This window comes from Colobus angolensis, unplaced genomic scaffold, assembly GCF_000951035.1.
Source record: "Colobus angolensis palliatus isolate OR3802 unplaced genomic scaffold, Cang.pa_1.0 Scaffold59, whole genome shotgun sequence".
NCBI classification, from domain to species: domain Eukaryota; kingdom Metazoa; phylum Chordata; class Mammalia; order Primates; family Cercopithecidae; genus Colobus; species Colobus angolensis.
In genome coordinates, this window is record NW_012119487.1 from 60,346 (window position 1) to 83,588 (window position 23,243).

A 23,243-nucleotide genomic window follows, 5' to 3' on the forward strand; every position below is an offset into this window, starting at 1 on the left:
TAAAAGGCCAGGGGTATGATCATTTGGTTTCTGGTTTCAGTTCTGACACTAACAAGCAATATCCCTGGGTAACTTGCTTAATCTTTGGGGCCTTATTTTTCTCAAGTAGAGGATAATGAAGCTGGATCTCATGCTCCATTCTCATCTCTTCCCTACCCCCCATTATTTCATATGATTTTCTTGTCCCTATTATACCTTAGTAAATTCTAGATAAAGAGAGATCCTGTCCAATTTCACAGTAGAAAAGCCCAGGACTAGCTGTGTAATTTGTGGGGCTCATTGCAAAATGGAAATGTTGAATTCCTTCTTAAAAAATGAAGAATTTCAAGAGGGTAACTGCAAAGCATTAATTAAGCATGTGGTCCTTCTGAGCATGAAACCCTTTGCAACCGAACAGATCACACACACCATGAGGCTGGCCCTGTAGAAAACAAAGAAATGTTTCCCCTACCTTCCAACATTCTATTTTGCTCTTAACAGAATGGAAATCTTAGAAATGTTGATGGGACAATGACATGAATCATGAAAAGAAAGGAATAGTGGGAATACAAGTTTTAGAAAGCCAATGTTTTGTGGATGTTTGAAACTCTCATATACATTCATAGGGCTTACCCCACTGGTATGTGCAACAGGCAACTGGTAGTTTCTAAAGATGCTCCCAGTGAATTATGCCTCCTGGTATGTGGTCCTTATGCAGTTAGTTCCCTTCTACGCTGAATCTAGACTGGCCTGTAATTCATGTTCACAACAAATAGAATGCAGCAAAAGTGAAGCCCTGTGTCCCAGAGATTCTGGTACGTTGTCTCTTTGTTCTCATTGGTTTTACAGAACTTATTTATTTCTGCCTTAATTTCATTATTTACCCAGAAGTCATTCAGGAGCAGGTTGTTCAGTTTCCATGTAGTTGTGTGGTTTTGAGTGAGTTTCTTAATCCTGAGTTCTAATTTGATTGCACTGTGGTGTGAGAGATTATTATGAATTCCATTGATAAAATTGTATATGTTTATGGTATACACAACATTTTGATATACATACACGTTATGGGATGACTAAATCAAGCTAAGTAACATATCCATAATCTCACATAAATTTTGTTTGGTTGCTGTTTTAACACTAAGTTTTGGGGTGTTTTATTTCAGACAGCCTCATCAATGACTGTCTATCTCATGTGACTTTAAGTATGTCTAAATGTTCCCTAGTTGTGCAATATCTACAGGATCACTGAATGCCAAGTCCCCAGGGAAAGGAATGATGAAAGGGGAATTTGCTGGAAGAGAGAGGAGGAAGTTGAGGCCATAGAGAGGAGGGCCCTGAAAGAAAATGTTAACTGCTTGCCAGTTTGACCAGAGGTCTGTTCCAGCAGGAACAACTGCGTTTAGACCAGCAGTTCCCATGCTCTGTTTTACAGGTCTGAGCTTTCCCGTAGGTGAACTTATGTTTTGAAACTGTGTGCCATGTAGTACCAGCCAGAATAAAGCCAACATTACACATTCAGTTCTACCATGGTTATTTTAGTTCTGCTCCATATCTAATGACCACCAACCTTGAATATCAATGTGTGCAGTCCCTAGGGAGAACAGGACAGATTCACAATTTCAATGGGGCTACTGGAAACACGCTTGGCTATTTCTTTCCTCATGGAAAGCCAGAACAAATCATTGTTATATAGGAAAGACAGGATATTTTAAGTACCTATTTCATTTGATAATATTGTTTTTCTCTTCACTGTCAAGAAAAACCATTAAAAAATCATGTCTTTGTTTCCTTTGCTGTTAAATCATAGTTAAAGAAAAATGTAGAAATGAAAGTTATCCAGGTCTATCAATTATTATTTAAAGTAATATCTCTTTTATTAGTGTGTATAGGATTTAAAAGAGTTATAATGAAGCATTTTAACCACATAAACATTACTCATAGCATTTTTAATAACTAAGAAAGATAAGCCCTTTTCTTGTTGGTTCTTGATATTTTCCTATCTGTATTCAAATTAATGCAGAATTAATAGCCATTATCTTACTTACTGGTAGCAAGGAGACACATTATAAAAGCTTCTTGTATAAAATTTTATTCACTAATAGAAAAAAAGAGAAATAGTGGAAAACTGTTAACATTTAACACAGCGTAAATACATTGCCCATTCTAAACTGTTTGAGGTCTTAAAGAGCCTCTTCCAGGGGTTTTTGAATATTCGGTTCTAGTAAACATCACAGCCATAGAGTTCCAGGCGAAGTGCAATACTTTGATTCCATGTTTTAGGAATGACACGGATAAACCTGGAAATGATTGGGGGGTTGAAAAAGTTCTTCACATGTCCTTTGGTATTAGTATTTCCTTCAAAAATCTGAAAGCAAAATAAGAGAAAATCTTTAATGACAGCATAAATGGAAACAAAAATCTTACAGATAAGTTTGGTTTTTTTTTAGACAGGGTCTTATTCTGTTGCCCAGGCTTGAGTCCAGTGGCACAATCATGGCTCACACAATCATGGCTCACTGCAGCCTTGAACTCCTGGGCTCAAGTAATCCTCTCTCCTCAGCCTTCCAAAGTGTTGGCATTGCAGGCATGAGCCATCACACCCAACCCAGATAATTTTTTATCCTATTAGCTCAAAATGAGCATATCAAAGAACACATAGAACACTATCACAGAGATGATCCTCCATCAGTTATGAAATCACATGCCAGATAGATTTCATATCACCAGTGATCTGAGTTAAATTGGGGAAAAATCAACAAGTCTCACATGGTGCTGTGGAGCAGCTGGAAAACCATTTCTGCCTTCAGCCCCTTTGTATTAGCTGTATGACTGAGCAAGTTACTTATTCTCTGATTCTTCATTTCCTCATTGGCAAAGTAAGGATAATAGAATTTCACCTCACAGAAGTCATTGCAAAGATTTAAAAATGTATGTAAAAGTAAGTGCATAGTAAGTGCCAGGAAGTGGCCACCAATAAATGGTTAACTATTGCCAACATTTAAAATTTGACTAGGCATTTTAATTTATTTATCCTTGTTGGCATGTACCTTATATCCTCAACTAAATTGTATAATATCCCCGCCTCTATCATCATCAAGTTCCCCAAGGTTTACACACACCAGAAATAAAATCACTATTTTTTTATGACAATGATATTTATCCTCCTATGGGGGCAACCTGGTGTAGTGAGAAATAAAACAAACCAAAACAGACAACCAGGAGTTTGTCTGAGAACAGGCACCTGAAGAACTAAGATTCAGAAGACTTAAAGAGGTGGTACATGTCAGTGCATATTTGTCAAATGCAAAATACTGTTATTCTCATCATAGCATAGTCTTCAGATTGCTTTGTCTTTGCCCAGATGCCACTCTACCTTGTCCACCATGGAGGATTTCAGCCTGTATGGTTTCCATTCCACTCCCTGGTCACTGTAGTGGATGGTATAGCTCTTTACATACATTTCAGAGGACAGAGACTTGCAGCCCTGTGTTGTAATTGCTGTTATCTTCTTGATCTTGAGTAGATCAATTTGTAGCCACTGCTTGTTGTTGTTTGCCTATGAAAATGACAAAAACACATTGATAAGGAAGATGTTAAAACCTTTGCTTTTTTTTTTAGACCAAGATATGCAAAAAAGCACAGAGCTCAAAAGGATTTTGTTCTATCTTATCCCTTAGGATTCACTGTCTCCTAGAAACTTTCCCTCTTTCTTCTTTGTTGCCACAATATGTGTATAAATTTCTATTGAAGTATTTCATACATTGTACTATAATTGTTTCCTTCTTAGTATTCCTTACTGCTTGAGGGTAGAGGCTTATTTAATTTTGTTTCCTGTTCCTCACCACAATGTTAAGACACCCAGTTGGTGTTCAATAAATAGTTGTTGAATAAATGACTGAACACATGAGTTTTATTTGGAAAAAGTATTAAATTGCTAAGTTATCTGTAAATATTATTTTCTTAAATTTCTTTAAATACTCTGGTAATATTGCTACAGGGTTATCTGGGAAATAATTGGATAGCATCCTCTCTCTATTTCACCTATTTTACAAAACCCAACTTCTCTTTCTCCCTGTTAATGTCAAATAGCAGAAACAGTTCAATTTCTTCTGATATTTCAAATAAACGTAATATTTGAGAGACCTGATAAAACAATAAGTAGAGCTTGATACACAGTACAGTTATTGTCCTGTCTCTGGACTAAAAAAATGCCTAATCACATGGTTGGTGATATGCGTTTGGAGAAAGATCAGAAGGTCTAAACTGAGTTTTAGAGCAATCTGAGATAAATTTTGACCTTTGGGAGATTTGTCATCTACCATAGCCTCATTCAATTATAAAGGAAATAATATTGATATGTTTCTTCAACATCACCCACACATACTTAGGTGTATGTTTATATATATGTGTATGTGTATATACAAAAATTCACATGCTATATCTATTTTAAAAGCAAGTTAACTGAATTAGAATGATTATATGAGAAAACTTTTAAGTCTATAACATCTTCTAGCGACATCTGGGTGATATTTTAGTGTGTCTTCAAATCAAGGTTGTACCAGTGATACAGAGTATAACCAGCTAGAAGTTTTCACAGGCATAAAAGAGGTAGAGACATTTTAGTTATGGAGAGAACAGCATCTGTGTGCATCCCTGCATATGTCCAGCTTTGATTTTCAACCTCTCTAAAGAGACTATATAAAGACATTTCATGTGAGTGGAAGGGGGTTAAGTAAAACACATATTTCTGATCCCGAATTCTAACTTTGAAATAACAGCATTAAAAATTAGCATTTTATCTTTGAGGCCTTTGTTATATTACAAAGACTAAGAGCAAACTATGGAGAGTGCAAATTTTTTTAAAAGATTGTAAAATGAAGTATGGGGTGACAAGGTTATACCATGAACAAGTCTAAAGAGTCATCTGAAAAAGAATTGGATAACATCTCTTTAATTATTATTTATATTGCTATGTAAATTATATAAATATAATGTAATATGACACTACTTTTATTATTTTAACTTCTCTGGGTGTCAGCTTTGCCCTCTACAAAATTGCAAAATGAGGTATTTGGGCTGCTACAAATGGTGGAAGGCGCATGGCCTGTTTACTGGGAGAATGGGATTCTAGTCCTGATTCTGCTACCAAACTAAGCTAAAATTATTTAATTTCCTGTGTATTTAGACTTAAAAGGAAAGATCTAGACCAGCTGCTTTGCTCCTTGCTACTGTAACATTCTGTGATTCTGTGATTCCAGAATGAGTTTCAAGACACAGATATTAGTTCCCAAGACTGTGTGGAATCTAATCTTTCCTATTTACCCCACCAGCACCACAATTCTTTTTTCCTTTCTGGTGGCCTAATTTAAGGATAGGTCCTGGAATTCTATAGAAAGTCAAGGAATTGGAGTGTAAGTATCTTAAGGGAGGGAGATATGAGGGTAGAAAGTAGGGAATTTGGATTTAGTTGGCTGAAGGAATCATCAAGTTATCCATACCATTCTGATATCTCAGGCCATTTAAAGAATTAATAAAAATGAGTCAACTACTAAGAGTTACCCCAAAATTAAATCACCTGAATTACTCAGTGGGCTAATATCAGGGGTAGTATAACTCTCTGGAAGGTGTTTGTTTAACTTAGATCACTGATTTTATAACTCCGGTTTTGCAACATTTTACTATGCTTCTAGTTGTCTCAAGAAATATCACAAAGCTCTTAAGGAGGATGGGGAAGAGAATAAAAAAGCTTAAATGACATTTCATTTAAGAAAATGAAAAAATATTGCTAAATTGTAAAGAAAAAATAAGAGATGATGGTGCAAATATAAACCATTCATTTATCACTAATGTAAGCTGTCTAAATGAGGAGCTGGCAAACTATGATCCATGGGCCAAATTTGGCCCACTGCCTGTTTTTTGTAAACAAAGTTTTATTAGAACACAGTTAGCTCATTCATTTACACGTTGTTTATGGCTACTTTCCTGCTACAATGGCAGAGTTGAGTAGTTACGGCAGAGAATGTATGGCCCACAAAGACTAAAATATTTACTATCTATCCCTTTGCAGCAAAATAAATTTGCTTATTATTGGTTTAAATCAAGACTAGACCAAAACCCACAGAGATGATAAATGACTTCTCTCTGAGCCAAAGTTATAGTGGAAACTATCAAGTCCACAGATACCCTAGACTCTTGGACCTAGGATTTTAATCTGCAGAAACAGATCCTCATGTTCATGGTAGTGAGGGCCTTTGCATTCTTCTGGAGTGCTAAAAGAACACCATGCATAGAGTACACTTCACCTTGGCTTGCCAGGCGTTCACACGTCCCTGGGCATTCAGACGGGCACGGAAGGGTTCCCAGTAATCTCCCCACCAAGATTTTTTAAAGGAAGAAGCTGTGATTTGCTTGTTTTCTATCTTTCCACTTTCCATACCCAGCGGTGTGGAACATCCTATCAAAAGAAAAGTAATGTGATTAATTATACACCAATATTCCCTGCATGGCATTTTGCACTGCAGAGGAGATAACAAATAATATTTTTACCAATGAATGACAAAAACAATAATCACAAAAATGAAGATTCATTGAATCCAAGTGCCAAATACTGTTCTCAGGATTTACATGTATTATTTAATACTCATAAATATCTCCATTTTAGTACAGCAAAACACAGTAATTTGTCTAAGGTAACACAGCCAGAAGAATCAGAAACTGAATTGAGCTCAGACAATCTGATAAGAGATACCATGTTCTAAAACATTAAAACTCACTTCTTCCTTCTGAGAATCATGGAAACTTTGGTCTTTGCTTTGAGATGACAATAATCCTAAACTATCTCTATATAAAAACACTCTGTTTCTTCTAGCAAAAGCTACAAAGAAGATACAATGGACCCTCATTCACTATTTAATATTTTCTGTTTCAACCCTTAGAGGGTAATTCAAGTTATGTACTCTTTGGAATTTTTCCAAGGTGTAATTTGAATATCATAGGCAGCAAGGCAGACCTGTGACTATAAGAAACATAGCTAGTGAGTGAACCTGGCTGACTGCCCATCATCTCTGTGATACCTTGTTCTTGTTGGTAAATCATGCAGAAATTTTCTTGAAGTGATGCCTTACTTACTCCATGAAGAAAAAAGAGCCCTAAAAATAATACCCACTGCTAATAATTACCTAAGTATCAAGAAAATGAATAAGAAGAAAATAATGCTTCTTGTATAAAAAATAGATATTTTAAATAAATTAGCAGAGTTGAATGTCACATTTTAGGGTAGTTTATTAGGATCTGAACAAGTCTATTTATACCATATGGAAAGAAAAAAAACACAATGACTTATGGAACTGTTTCAAGGGGTGGTCCTGCTGATACAAGATTTGTGTTTTATTTGGGAGATATTATAGACTACTGCTATCTAGACATCGGCAAAATACCCTTATCCATCCAAGGTATACTGTGCCATTATCTGCTTCAATAAGAAACTGATTCCAGGGTTCAGCTACTTTCTCCAGTGTAAATCATGGCTTCTTCTCTCCACCCAAAGGGAAGTACTGCAACTCCCGACAGGTGTGCCACAGCAGGTTTCTAGTGAGTCGATTTATTTATCCCTCTTCCCACCTCCAGCCCTTGAACAGCCAAGTGGGGCCTGGATCAGTCAAGCCTTGGGATTATTACTTCATTCTTTTTCTTCAGAATGCCAGGCAGATATTATTTTCTTTGTGTGGTTTGAAGTAAAAAATATTGGAAAGCACTGCTTGAAGAATCCAAGAACAGTTAAGACTCTTAAACATCCTTGTTATGTATAGCAGAATTTTAATATGACTATTTATGATTACCTGGATTTATTTATATCACAGGTCACATTACAGCCCCTAAGAAATAGCAGCTAACATAGAAAAGACTTGAGTACCTACATAGGGTATTAAAGAAAATATAAAGATGAATCGTGGTTTCAGGAAGTTGGGAAGCCAATTCAGATTTCAAAAACACTCGTTGAACACCACATATATGGCAGTAATGTTGCCAGATGCTGTCATGACATTGAAGTCTGAGTGACCTGGAGGACTTTGGAAGAGTCAGGCTTGGTTTGAATCTCAGGTAGGTCTTATTGAAAATGGGCTGATGGAGATAATTCCAAATTAGAGCCCTTCCTTGGAGAGTTGTGATGTGTCTATATAATCCAGGCACTTTCTTCAGAGAGATGCTGTTGGCCCTCTGATTGGCAGAACCATTCTTGGTCTAGATCACACTGAGAGTTTACCCAAGTAGAACCTGTTTCACAAAGGTTTTCCTAGGAGCCTAAATCACTGAAGAGAACTAAAAATTCTACTCATTCTCCTATACCTCCCAAATCTTGATTCGTTGAGTGGCAGTGAGAAAATAATGCATCTTTGTATCTTACCATTTACCTCACAACCTTGCAACTCCAATCGAAGGGTAGGTCTGTTATACGCTCGAGTTGGAGAGATCCTAATATATCTAGCCACAATAGGTGGGTCAAACTGATTCTCTTTTATTGTAGAGGCATCTGAATTGCCATTAAAATACTAGAAGAAAAGAGAAAAGTTTAGTTATGTAACAATGATCTATAAAGTGACTTTATAATAAAATTTTGATCTAATTTCATATTATAATACTACATTTTCATGGAGCCTGAACTAAATCAATTTGGTTATAAAATATACTTGGGGATAATTCCACTTCCAGGAAGATTGTATATATGTACTTTGCCCTATTACTCCTGGTCAGTACAACTAAACACTTTGGACATTATAGCTAAGAGAAACCTAAGAAGGGGAAACATCTTTTCAGGAGAAAAGAGCTCAGAAGACAGACTGACTAGGGTTCTCGTAAGGAACAAAATGGTGGTGAGTGTCCTAAATTTTCTTTTTGCCTCATAAATCCCAGACTTAGAGATGAAGAAGCCAGGAACCTGGAAACACCAATGAGTACAGACTGAAGAAGCCCAAATAAAATCTGCTTTCTCTAACCAAAGTACCAGTAAAGGGAAGCCTAGCAAGATATAATAGAAAACTTGTGGATACTGACTTCTCTCCTTTAGCCAAACCCCATAGAAAAACCTGAGGCCCCTCCCCAACCCACAACAGCAAAGGCTGAATGGGAAGCCTAGACTTCTATGCTCATGAGGCTAAAGAGGCACCCCAACACTCTTACTGGGGTTGTGTCAGAAAAGGCCATGTAGGGATTTAGGGCTTTCATCTCCAGCCCCTAATAAAGCTCCTGCCCCTGAGTGTCAGTGGAGGCCAAATGGGGAACTCCCGTTCCCACCCAGTCACCAAGGAACAATCCCTTCTTAGGTGGCAGTGGAGTGGGGAAACTGGACTTTGACCCCCACTTGGCAGTAACCAGGCTGTGCCCTATCCCTTTTCCTGACAGAGCAATGTCAGAAAAAGCCAACTTTTTAAAACGGAAGATTGGAGCAGGTATTGGTAATATTGAAAACAGAAAAACAATAGAGAAAAATCAATAAAACAGGGCTGAGAAAAACTGAGAAGATTTTTGTTTTTTTTTTTTTTTGAGACAGAGTCTCACTCTGCCACCAGGCTGGAGTGCAGTGGCAAGATCTCGGCTCACTGCAACCTTTGCCTCCCAGATTCAAGCAATACTTCTGCTTCAGCCTCCCAAGTAGCTGGGATTACAGGTGTGTGCCACCATGCCTAATGTTTTAAAATATTTTTGGTAGAGGGTTTCACCATGTTGGTCAGAATGGTCTTGATCTCTTGACCTCGTGATCTGCCTGCCTTAGCCTCCCAAAGTGCGGGGATTACAGGCGTGAGCCACTGTGCCTGGCCAAGAAGTTTTTTTTAAATTGACAAATCTCTAGCAAGATTCACACAAAAAAGAAAGGAGATGCAGTTGACAACATCAGAGATGAAACAGGCAAAATCACTACAAACATGAAAAAGGATAAGGGAATATATAAGCCACTCTACACACATAAACTTAACAACACAGAGGGAATTGACCAATTAACTGAAATATAGAAAGTATTTCAATTCACCCAATATGACAGATAATTTGAATGGCCCTGTAACTATTTAGAACATAGAATTCGTAACTTAAAAACTGCCCAAAAAGAAATCTGCAGGCCGAGATGGTTCCACTGGTGATTCCCACCAAATATTTAAAGAATTAATACCAATTGCAGACATTTTCTCCTAGAATGTAGAAAAGAGCAAGCTTACCAATTTTATGAAGCCAGAATATAGAATAGAAGAGCATGCTTACCAATTTTATGAAGCCAGTATAACTGAGGTATCAAAAGACAATTTGAAAAAAATAAAACTATATACCAATATCCTCTCATGAACATAGATGACAAAATCTTTATGCTATGGACTCAACTGTAATCTGTGTTTTCTCTCATAATACTCATTAGTAAGAACCATAATTTAGGATTTCAATGGTTCTGAGACATATTATAAATAATTATTAAAAATAGGTAACTAATAAACAGTAAATAATTTTATATAAAATATAAGCAGAAACAGACTCGAGGTTATCGGTATAATAATGGCAGGCAGACTCCTTGCATTCAGGTAGGTTTCTTTGGGGAAAGGTATAGAGACGAGGAGAAGAGTTAGGGCTTCTGGCTGAGCCCCTGGAAGAGCAAGGAGGAGGATGCCATTCCTCAGGCGTGGCCCCCCAAAAAGTCTGAGAATCACACTGCCTCAGAGGCTTACTAGCATTAACACTACAATTTACTTCAGGTACACTGAAATAAAGAACAAAACAAACTGCAATAGTAAAATCAAAAGTCTTGGTAGCCAAGTTTTAGCATGAGCTCCTTGAGGCACAAGACCAGATGTTCTACTCTGCCATACACCATCGGCCAGTCTGAGAAATCTGGGTATTTTATTTGATGATAACATTATTTTTTAAAGTTTTGTGGGGTTTTGAAGTTTCAGTAACCCTGCTTCTCTCTTTAATTTGTAAGACACAGACCCATCATATTACTGCTTTTCTCCATATGACCCTTAGAAAGCCATTTACATTTCTAATACCCAGAAAGGTATTTTTTAAAATACATAATCATTAGGCATAGTCATCATAATCCTAGACTGAGTCTAGAGATTCATATAGAAAGATGCACACAAACCATCACATTCCTTGTGCTGTTCCCTTTGAAGATCTGCCAGTTGATCTGGTTGGAACTGTAAGCCACATAGAACTCTGTGGTATAGCAGGACTTCAGGTAGTGTTTGGCACCTTGGGTCTGGATCCCTGTGATTATGACTTCCTTTTGCATGTCCACCTGCAATATAGGAAAGCCAGTAAAAAGAACTGTCCTTGTCAACAAGTCACACACTGCCTAAATTCATTATACAATCAGCTTTCTCCAGAACTAAAAAGCTAGCACATAAGATCTTAGCAAACGGATACAATGACTACATGTAATCCATATTTGTGCACAGAGTACCTAGATTTGAATCCCAACTCAATGACTAATTAGCTATGAGTTACTTTGGGAAGGCAGTATCTCTGTGCTTTTTGTTTTTTAATCTATAAAACAAGATATTATTAGAACCAACCTCAGAGGGTTGATTTTAAGGACATAAAGTACTTAGAACAGTGCCTCGCACTTAGTACTTGCTATTTCCCCTAACAACATTGCAAGAAAAATAACAAGAAGGAATTACTGAATCACTTTCATTTTTATTATTACAATAGCAGTAAATATTATCAGTCTATTAAACAAACCTGGATCCAAGGTTTAGAGGCCAATTCTGCTGCAAGTTTTTCTACACTCCAAGCGTTATAAGATCCACCATTGTTTAATCTTGCTAATCTGGGCTCCCAGTAACCTAAACTCAAGGGAAGAAAAATATTTATTCTGAATTTTTTAAAAACTCAGCAATTTCTCAAGTGAGTTTAATCCACTGGGAAACCAGATCCTTGGAAGACCTGTGTTGTAGTCAGAAGTCTAGGCATGGGCCTCAGCTACTAAGCCAGTCCTTGATGATGAAATCTGGGCTTCAGGTCTGTGTTTGGTCAGCTGCCAGCCACCACCTATTCCCTTTCTTGCACACGGGTCATGTTTGTTTTTTTTTCTGTTATGTTGATGTTCCTAATGCTGAATGTGCCTGCCTAACAGGAAGACATGGAAGGGGTATATGGGAGCCTGATCATCCTCTTGATGATGACCTCTTGATCTTGGAAAGGGCTTACAGGCAGTGTGAGAAAACTTTGGAGGAGTTCCTGCCACATAGTGGAGGTTCAACAAAGTTTTCTGAATAGATGAATGGTTGCCACAGACAAAGGGCCATATTAATGGAGACTACAATGCTTAGCTGATAAGACCCTGTGAATCTGGCTGAAATACTACATGTGTGGTCAAACCCAGAAAAGGTGACTGAGGAGAGTTTGGAAATGGGCACGTGGTTATAAGAGTAAGCTATCTGATCCTTGCCAAATCTCTGCAGAGAGGCTGGTCTCTTTATATAAAGAACTCAATGACACCCAGCTATTGGTTTCTCCTGGAAAAGACTCTTTGGGAACATTATACACCAGAAGGGGTGGCAGTGTTAAGAGCATGCTAACAGGCCTTTAGGTCCTGTCACAGTGTTCCTTCCTTTACCATATGTGTACCCCAAATGGAGCTGTGTCACTATATTGTAGTAGAGAAAAGCATAAAGAGAAGAACTGATTCATAGATAGGTTGTCATGTACGGTTTCATAGGCTGCATGCTGCACAATTGTAGGAGGTTCCATTCACAGACCATGGTGCTACAACTTACCCAGAAATTCTGAAGCCTTGATCTGTGAATCAGATATGATACCAGTGCTTAGTCCCATTGGCATCTTACAGTCTATGAAAAACAGGAAAAAATGAGTAAGTTTTGCTTAGAAAATATATATAATAAAGTAAAACTCCATGGTTAGGGGTTATGTTTCTGACAGGTCAGTAATTAGATATTTTTACCTACCTTGTGTGACCGTGACTTAAATATATCTGATTATAAAATGGTAAATGCATGAACAAGACTGGTGCTTTAATAGATATAGTGGCATCACAGAAGAAAACAACTGAAATCCTGAAATGTAATCATGTTTTAAACTGATTTTCTTCTGCTTTTATCTTAACTTTGCTATTTTACAACATTAAGTACTCTCCATGGCTAGGTGCAGTGCCTCATGCCTGTAATCCTAGCACTCTGGGAGGCCGAGGGGGAGGATTACTTGAGGCCAGGAGTTTGACACCATCTTGGGCAACCTCTTCTCTACAAAAAAATAAAAATACAAAATACAAAAATATGAAAAAAAAAAAAAGTTCTAGCCCTCATGAGACTATGTTCTCAAAAGTTGACCTCAAAGTTACAAGAGTATTTATGTCCTGATGAAGGAAGGGACACCAGCCACTGTGCTACCTGGATGTTAGCACAGTCCTTCATACTCAGCAGTGCTTAGTAATGGCTTAAAGGATGGATGAATAGATGGACAGATGAAAACTGTGTTTCCTAAACGCTGAAATGTCAAGTTTAGTGACTCAGTCATTGTTAAATTCCCGTGACCTTTTCCCTCCTCAACTCTTGGAACCTGGAGAATTTCTTACATGCACTTGCCCACGGATCACAAATCATGAAGAAGGATGCTTTACGTAGGTTTCCCAGTTGAGAGGAATGCTTTTGATCTGACCGCTGTGTTTTCAATGCAATCAGACCATGGACCAGAATAAAAGCAACTATGGCTACAAATTATGCCTTTGTCACATCAGAGGTCTTAGAGTTGAATATTTCCAATCTAAAAGTTGGTAATACTCTAGTAATAGGCACTCTCCTGCTAAACCAAATATCACATGGCTCTTGTGATACCTCTGTCCATGATAAGAAATGGCGTTTGCATCCCTGCTCTCTGGTTTTCTCCAACCTCTGTGTTTAGGAGCCACCAGCCAGGTTTTGATGCCTTCATTTCAAGAGTTTTAAATGCACCTAAAATAAAAAGAACAACATTACGTTTGCAAAAATTAACAAGTAAATATTGTGGTTGATAGTTCTCTATGAATCCTAAAATTCCTGCTTCACAAGAGACTTTCAAATAGAATTTAACCATTTTTCTTTAGGTAGGACTACAAGTATAACAGATAAAAACAAAACAATAACAACACACACACACAGAGATAACTAAAGAAAGTTTTTAAATCTCTACCATGCCTCACTGGAAGAAACTTTCACTTATCTAAATATAATGTTACAAGTTAACTCACACACAATACAGCTTCACAGTCCTAAGTATCAAAGTGACCCCGAATGACATCATTGGGCCTCAAAAATATCATACATGTTTCCTTTCCCTCTCTTCATTTTGCTTTTTTCTCTTTTTTATATAAGAAAATCAAAATAAAATCTTCTTCCTCCATGTTTTCAAATTTTCCATAAAGCTTACATATGTGACTAGAGATTTACATAAATTGTTCAGAAAAAAACACTGAAAGAATGAGATTTCTAAAACCTTTGGCTATCCATTCTAGTATTTAACATTACCCCCTGGCAGTTAATATTTAAATTCTGTTGACTATAATTTATGACTCTTTCCCAGATTGTGGGTGAAAATGAATAGATATGGTTATCTTCCTCAAACCCACTGAAAAAGATCTCCAGTTTTCCTCTCTCCAGTGCAAGTATTTAGGTTTGCAGATTTAGAGGCACCAGTCAATCCTAGCTTCTCAGTCTGTCTCTAGGCTTATATGGGAAGAATGATTGATCTTCTAATACTTGATGAAAAAATGAGAGAATTTGACTGAATCTCTCTTCTGTCTCTGATTTTAATATGATAGATTAATTATCTATTGATTATTGTATTAATACAATACAATACTCTCTAGATGTATTAGTGAGTTACTGGCATGTGAAAAACCAACAAGAACCCTCTTTTTTTCTCTGCTCTTAATCAAACCAGTCCATTTGGACTTCTGTGCCTGCATCTGAGGCAGATTCACACAACCTCATTCAAAGTGCTGTCGAGGGACTGCCTTCACTAGATCCTCAGGCAGCGTGTGTTAGGTTGGTGCAAACTATCATTGCGGTTTTTGCCATTACTTTTAATAGAAGGCAAAATAGAAGGAAGGCTGCTTGTTAAAAATACAGACTCCTGGGAATTCTGCCCAAAATCTACCTTAAAGTCTCTGAGAACAAAATCCCTCTGCTTTCACATCTGCATTTTAACCGACTTCCTAGGTTTTTATTACATCCACTGAAGTTTGAGAATTTGGCATCTGGCATCACAGCCCCACCCACACACCTGCTGCATAAGTAGATACACGTACAAACAACTCATTGGCACAGAAACATCCCTTCTGTAGAATTGTAGATTGTTTAAATCTACATTTATCTTTATTTTGCACATGAAAAGCTCTAAATACCTTTGTTATTCTTTAACTGTTGTAACTATTTTTGTTTAAAAATATGATTCCTGGAGTCACTTGCCCAAAGATATTAGGGTGCTAGAGCCTAGAGGAGGAGCAGAACTGAAGAATCTGGAAACCCTCCCAGCAGAGATAGCTGTAGCTGCATGAGCCCTGTGGGATTCATTTTTTTATCTGCTTGAGACCTCATCTGTATGACACACAGTGGCTTGGGAGAAACTGCATGTTGTGTGGCAACTGAGTTGGGTCACACATTTAGCCTGTGTGGTGCTGCAAATAGTTCATAAATTAGGTGACATTTTTGCACTCCGTATATACGTGGGGTCTATGGGTTTGCCTAGGCTCTATGCCAGAACCCTATGTTCTGACCCCTTAGGAAGTATATGCACAAGGAAGAAATAAGAAGGAGTAACAGATGCTATGATTGCCTTTTCCCTGTATTTCTTAGCAGGGACCTCTTTCCATTTCCCAAGTCTTTACCAGGCAGAAGGGCCCAGACCCCTAACTGGTGCTGTTTATTGCCATTTTCCAGCAAGGTCTGGCCATGAAAGTGAACCACGTGAATGTCTTGGGAGCCGCCTATGTTCAGCAGGTGTAACCTCACCCACTCTTGCTCGTACATTCTCAGGCCAGGCAAGCTGTAGATCATCCCATTAATGGCTGAAAGGACAAAGAGTTGAAATCAATTAAAAATCTGTTGACACAGAGAGGGCAACTGGTAAGGAAATATGGGGCAATGTACTCAACACCCATCTTCCTCATGATTCTGCATTCTCAGGCCTACCTAGCCATGGAAAGGGCCCTCTTGTATGTCATATTAGTGAGAGGCTGAAGCAGAATCACTAGTCCTTCTCATATCATTCACACCAGCCTACAGCAGAAGGCGGGGCTATCTCCCTTTCCAAGCGGTGTATCACTCTTTTCCCCAGCTTTTACACTTCTGTGCTTTACCCACGTATCCTTTCCATTAACAGTCTTAATTTTCCTTAACTACAAAAAGATAAACACAAATATAGGCAGACAAAGTAAACTCCAGGGGTTAGAGTCAGCAAGGAGATATGCAGCATGTCACCTTAAGGCCTTCTAAATTCAGAGAAAGTTTCAGGTAAATTGGGAAGTCTAGGAGTTTATAAAATGAGGAGTTTATCATTGGTGTATCCAGCAACCATAGCAAGTCATGTTTATTCTCTCATTGGTACGATAACTCCTCTGCCCACTTCTCAGATTAGATGTCTCGGGTTCTCAGGCTTTATCTACTCTCCCTGTAGTAAAATATGTGGATTTTTTTTTAAAGTTCCTGAGAAACATGATCACCTTAAAAATGTAACACAAAATTTTAAAGATAAAGTTTAGTATTACCAAATATTTAACTGAAACCAAAGTGAGGGAAGTGCTTTGTTTCCTTCTTCTTAAGTTAGAGGAACTGCTGTGAAATTTCAGAAACCAGGCAAGTGAATTTTTGGAGAGGGACGGGTTGAGATAATTTGGGCATCCTTAAAATTATACCAGGCATGAGAACACCTGTCTACATATTCATAACACAAGTTCGTCCCTTTCTCCTCTCAGTTTCTGTTTCAGTTACTAGCTTACAGGCCAAATTTCTGAGTGAATTTCCAAGTAGGCACACTTTTCCCAGTGTGACCACCCAAATGCTCTCTTGCCACTGTTCTCCCATTACCTGGGTACCTAGTTTCTTCTCTCATTTTGTTCTCATATGCTTTGGGTGCCACCTGGTAGCTGCTGAGAGCTAAAACTGTTAGAATCATTCTTATTTTAGAAAAGACACACAGGTGATCATTTCTTTTATATAAACACTTGTGCCTTTAGAGATCCAGAAACAAGCTTATTAACTTTTTAAATTGCAGAACAATGTTAATTCCTTTTCAATGTGTGTTACCAGCTGAAGCACACTGGCTTTTTGTTGTTGTGGTTTTCTGTTGGTTTGTTTTGCAGCAGCTTCTCTGCACTATCTTTCAGACTTTCTCTTTTTGCCTCACCCACAGTGTTACCTGCCAGATTACATCAGCCCTCTGGAATGTTAAGGAACCAGTTTTAGTTGTAGCTCTGGTTGTCTCAGAAGCATCTCATGTCTAATCTTGTGAAGCTCTAAGGGCAGGAATCACTGTGACCCAGTGTGATTTAATTAGGAGATTAGATCAAAGTCAGAGGAAAATACCGTGAAACTCATGGGATTTTTTCACTTCTGAGGATGTGAGTCTCCAAGAACTTCGGGACTTCTTTTCATAGTACCAGCTCTTCTTTTCATCAAAGGTCATAAATAGTAAGACAAATTCTCTCATGTCCATAGGCATGTTGCTGTCCTTATGTAGTATTCCTTTTTGGCAGATTAGGAGGGGACCTATCAAGCCTGAGTGAATATCTTTTTCCTGGAAAAAGAGAGTAAATTGTATTGTCTCTTTCTCAGAAATTTCCTTGCTCTTCTGATAGTCACTCACCATATAAAAAAGGAAACTTTCTGACAGGCTCTGAATTTGAAGATGAAGATTATAAATGAATGACATAATAAGCCTGGATATTTATCACCTAATTCTGTTGTATTCATAATCCTCCTTCCTCTGGTTGATCTTTATCCCAGTAACAATGATGATAATAATAAATGGATAATATAAGGGATACTATTTATTGGGAATCTACCAGAATAGTAAATGATTTGCCTGCAATCTCTCATTTAATCGTGACAACTATCTTATATGGTAAATATAAATTCATTCATTGAACAAGTATTTACCAAGTGCTTACCACGCACTATGTACTATTACCTCATTTTTAACTTCTGGTATCAGGCTAAGAGAGGTCAAGGAATTTCCTAGGATTATGCATCACGTGACAGGGTAAAAATTTAAATCTGAGTCTGTGCTCTTTCCACTATGCATTAAATGAAGGAGCTGCTTCTCTTTTTAATTGACAAATAAAATTGTATGTATATACTGTGTACAACATTGTTTTGAAGTTTATATACATTGCAGAATCATAGATAAGGGAGTCTTGACTTTGCAGTTTTTTTCCATAAAGAAAGAGCAGAACATAGCTTATATTTGTTCAAGAAAATTTCAAATAAATGCCATCTTCTGTAAATGTAGGCATTCTAATTCATGGCCAGTCATTCAAGTAATCTTCTCTCCTCTCCACTGAATAAATGTTTCTCTCTCTGTCATCTGAAGAGCTGCATGGAGAGTCCCTGGTTATGATAAATGTAGACTGTTAACCACACCCTTATGCATTCCTCATGAAAAGCAAGACAGACATTTGACAAGAAATAACCCCTACTCTTCCATTTGGTGGACTCAGATTACAAGGTTAGGGGAATGAGAAAAACTTTCAAAGAAAGTACCTACTGGGTTCACAGCTGAGTAGTAGGCCCAAGCCCGACAGGCAGAGCCAGGACTTTCTGGCCCTGATCGTTCAGTGGCATGCCATACGTAGGTATAACTGCTATTTGGCTGAACAGCATTATCTTCCTTAAACCATTCAGGAGAATCATCTTCATAAGTCTTTCCCTCTGATGATTTTTCATAGGAAAGTCCATGGGCATGTAGAGAATATGGTCTGGATGCTAAATTTTTAAAACGAACCTAGAAAAAGGAATGATCCACAAATGTACTTAAGCTTAACAAAAATCTAAACCATAAAAATGTCAGCATTATAGGCCAAAGTGGCTGGTTATAAAATCGGAGCTAAGATATAAGGTATAAAATAACTTACATATATTATTTCATTTAATTTTCACAACCATCCTGTGAGATATGGCCCAAGTAGTTTTCTCCAGAAATACCAAAAGATATGTGTTCTTAGGCTCAAGGCCAAAGTACTGACATTATCTACTAATGAAATGAGAGTGATAGGTAGTGAAGATATGAAGATGAAAGAGGCTTGATTCTTGTTCATAAGAAGCTTTTAAGCTTCTGATGAAAACAGACATGCACATGGGCATCCACACTACAAATCTGGAGACAACAGGTGCTATATACAAAGTCTAAGTGGGTTCAGATGACGATGCCCTGGAGGAACGATTTGGTTGAATATTTAGGAGAAGCTGGAAGAATTAAGGTAAGTTTATTGGCGGAAATGGAATTGGCCATCGTAGAATGAACAGGAGCTAGAAAGACATTTCAGACTCTCGGAAGGGCAGAAGGATGCCTGTGAGCAGGGGGGTAAAGGAAGAGTTTGGGGAAGAGCAAGGAAGGATCTGGATGGAGCTGGGCTGTGAAAGGCACAGGGACAGGTGGAACCTGGTGAGAAATGAGGCTGGAAAAGGACCAGGTTGGGGCCAGATGGTAAAGGACTTAAATGCCATATGGGAAGTCTTCACACCCCAGCAGTCAGACTTGTGAAGCTCCTCCCGGCCCTTCTATAACTTCTAGTGATTAAAGACCCCCTAATTGTCTGTTCCTTATTTTATTCTACAAAGCCAGCATCACCCTAATAACAAAACCTGGCAAAGACACAATGAATCATGAAAACTACCAGCCAATATCTCTGATGTACATAGACACAAAAATCTTCAACAAAATACTGGCAAACCAAATCCAGCAGCAAATTAAAAATTAATTCATTACAATCACATAGGCTTCATTCCTAGGATGCAAAGTGGCTCAATGTATGCAAATCAATAAATGTGATTCACCACATAAACCAAATTAAAAACAAAAACAGTATCATCATCTCAATAAACATGGAAAAAGCTTTTGATAAAACCTAACATCCCTTCATGATAAAAAATCCTCAACAAACTGGCATTGAAGGAACATACTTCAAAATAATAGGAGCCATCTGTGACAAACCCACAGTCAACATCATACTGAATGAGCAAAAGCTGAAAGCCTTCCCTGTGAGAATTGGAACAAGACATGGATGCCCGCTCTCATCACTCATATTTAACACAGTACTGGAAATTCTAGTCACAGCAATCAAGCAAGAGAAAGAAATAAAAGGCAACCAAAGAAGAAAAGAAGTTAAACTATCTCTCTTCATTGGCAATATGATTCTATACCTAGAAAACACTAAAGACTCCACAAAAAGTCTCCAGGAACTGATAAATGACTTCAGTAAAGTTTCAGGATGCAAGATTAATGTACAAAATCAATTATACAAAATACAATGTACAGAGTAGCATTTCTATACATCAATAATGTTCAGACTGAGAGCGAAATCAAGAACACAATCCCATTAGAAATAGACACACACACACACACACATACACACACACACACACAAATACCTAGGAAAACATCTAACCAAAGTGGTGAAAGATCTCTTTAAGGAGAATTACAAAACACTGACGAAAGAAATCGTAGGTAACACAAACAAATGGAAAAACATTCTATGCTCATGTACTGAAAGAATCAGTATTGTTAAAATAGCCATTGTGCCCCAAGCAATCTACAGATTCAACACTATTTTTTAAAGAACTACTGGAATCATTTTCCTCAGGATTAGACAAAGCTATTCTAAAATTCATATGGAGTCAAAAAAGAGCCTGAATAGCCAAAGCAATCCTACGCAAAAGGAACAAATCTGGAGGTATCACAGTACCTGACTTGAAACTATACTATAAAGCTGCAATAACCAAAATAGCATGGTACTGATACAAAAACAGATACATAGGCCAATGGAACAGAATAAAGAACCCAGAAATAAAGCCACACACTTACAACCGCCTGAACTTTGACAAAGTCAACAACAACAACAACAAAAAAAAAAGGGGAAAAGAACTCGTATTTAATAAATGGTGCTGGAATAGCTGGCTACCCATATGTGAAAGAATGAAACTGGACCCCAGTGAATCCAATGAAACTGGATTCATCATATATAAAAATTAACTCAAGATGGATTACAGATGTACCCTAGGACATAAAGTATAATTTAAAAAAAAGATGGATTAAAGATTTAAATGTAAGACCTTAAACTTTAAGAATCCTAGAAGAAAACCTAGGAAACACCATTCTGGATATCAGCCTTGGGAAAGAATTTATGACTAATTCCTCAAAAGCATTTCAACAAAAGCAAAAATTGACAAACTAAAGAGCTTTTTCTCAGCAAAAGAAGCTACCTACAAAGTGAACAGACACAGAATAGAAAAAATATTCACAAAGTATGTATCTGACAAAGGTCTAATATCCAGAAACTATAAGATAGTTAAACAATTGAACAAGTGAAATACAAATAACCCCATTAAAAAGTGGGCAAAAGACATGAACGGATACTTCTCAAAAGAAGACATACGAATAGCCAACAAACATGAAAAAAATGCTCAACATCACTAATCATCAGAGAAATGCAAATCAATACCACAGTGAAATACCATCTCACACCAGTCAGAATGGCTATTAGTAAAATCCAAAAAATAGATGCTGGTGAGGCTGTGAAGAAAAGGAAATGCTTATACACTGCTGCTTAGAATGTAAATTAGCCACTGTGGAAAGACGTTTGGGGATTTCTCAAAGAACTTAATACAGAACTACTATTTTAAGTGAGGAGACCACTCCTCATATTGTCTTATGCCCAATTTCTGCCTCCAAAGAAAGAAGAAGTAAAAACTAAAAGGCAGAAATAAAATCTACAAGCAGACAGCCCAGCGCCACACCGTGGGCCTGGTAGTTAAAGATCGACCCCTGACCGAATTGGTTATGTTATCTATAGATTACAGACATTGTACGGAAAAGCACTGTGAAAATCCCTGTCCTGTCCTGTTCTGTTCTAACTACCGGTGCATGCAGCCCCCAGTCACATACCCCCTGCTTGCTCAATGGATCATGACCCTCTCACATGGACCCTCTTAGAGTTGTGAGCCCTTAAAAGGGACAGGAATTGCTCACTTGGGGAGCTCGGTTGTTGGAGACATGAGTCTTGCCAAAGCTTCTGGCTGAATAAAGCCCTTCCTTCTTTAACTTGGTGTCTGAGGGGTTTCGTCTGAGGCTTTTCCTGCTACACTTTGACCTAGCAATTCTATTACTGAGTATGTAGCCAAAAAAGAAAATAAATTGTTCAGCCGCGCACAGTGGCTCATGCCTGTAATCCCAGCACTTTGGGAAGCTGAGGCAGGCAGATTGCCTGAGGTCAGGAGTTTGAGACCAGCCTGGCCAATACGGTAAAACCCTGTCTCTACTAAAAATACAAAAATTAGCTGGGCATGGTGGTGGGCACCCGTAATCCCAGCTACTCAGGAGGCTGAGGCAGGAGAATTGCTTGAACCTGGGAGGCAGATGTTGCAGTGAGTTGAGATCATACCTCTGTACTCCAGCCTGGGCGACAGAGTGAGACTCCATCTCGAAAAAAAAAAAAAAAAAGGGAAAGAAAATACATTGTTCTACCAAAAAGACACATGTACTAGGATGTTCATCACAGCATTATTCACAGTAGCAAAGACATGGAATCAACCTAGCTGCCCATCAGTGGTGGACTAGATAAAGAAAATGTGGTATATATGCACCATGGAATACTAGGCAGCCATAAAAAAGACTGCAATCGTGTCCTTTACAACAACATGGATGCCAGCTGGAGGCTGTTATGCTAAGTGAATTAATATAGAAATAGAAAACCAAATACCACATGTTCTCACTTATAAGTGGGAGCTAAACATTGGGTACTCACAAACATAAAGATGGCAATAAACACTGGGGACTACTAGAGCTGGGTGGGAGGAGGGAGATGAGCAAGGGCTGAAAAACTATTGGGTACCAAGCACACTACTTGGATGATGGGATCAATCATACCCTAAACATCAGCATCACATAATATACCCAGATAACAAACCTGCACATATGCCCCCTGAATCTAAAATAAAAGTTAAAATTATTTTTAAATACACAAATGAAGTTATTTTTATCTAGTGAAAACCAGGGCTAAAACAAAGATTCAGTAT

General features: G+C 37.9%; 1 protein-coding gene across 1 annotated transcript in view; it reads right to left on the reverse strand.

Moving 5' to 3' along the window:
* Positions 1 to 2,047: 2,047 nt before the first annotated feature.
* The window catches only part of F5 (coagulation factor V (proaccelerin, labile factor)), a 74,948-nt gene continuing 53,752 nt past the window's right edge, over positions 2,048 to 23,243 (reverse strand). Inside the window, exons 16-26 of the mRNA XM_011962456.1 lie at positions 18,718 to 18,954; positions 17,538 to 17,748; positions 15,842 to 16,021; positions 13,812 to 13,928; positions 12,738 to 12,809; positions 11,701 to 11,804; positions 11,099 to 11,254; positions 8,381 to 8,525; positions 6,279 to 6,430; positions 3,350 to 3,532; positions 2,048 to 2,341 (exon numbers count right to left, since the gene is read on the reverse strand). Of these exons, the coding sequence (XP_011817846.1) occupies positions 2,195 to 2,341; positions 3,350 to 3,532; positions 6,279 to 6,430; positions 8,381 to 8,525; positions 11,099 to 11,254; positions 11,701 to 11,804; positions 12,738 to 12,809; positions 13,812 to 13,928; positions 15,842 to 16,021; positions 17,538 to 17,748; positions 18,718 to 18,954 (1,704 nt within the window). The 3' untranslated portion in view covers positions 2,048 to 2,194. The remainder of the gene's footprint in view (positions 2,342 to 3,349; positions 3,533 to 6,278; positions 6,431 to 8,380; positions 8,526 to 11,098; positions 11,255 to 11,700; positions 11,805 to 12,737; positions 12,810 to 13,811; positions 13,929 to 15,841; positions 16,022 to 17,537; positions 17,749 to 18,717; positions 18,955 to 23,243) is intronic.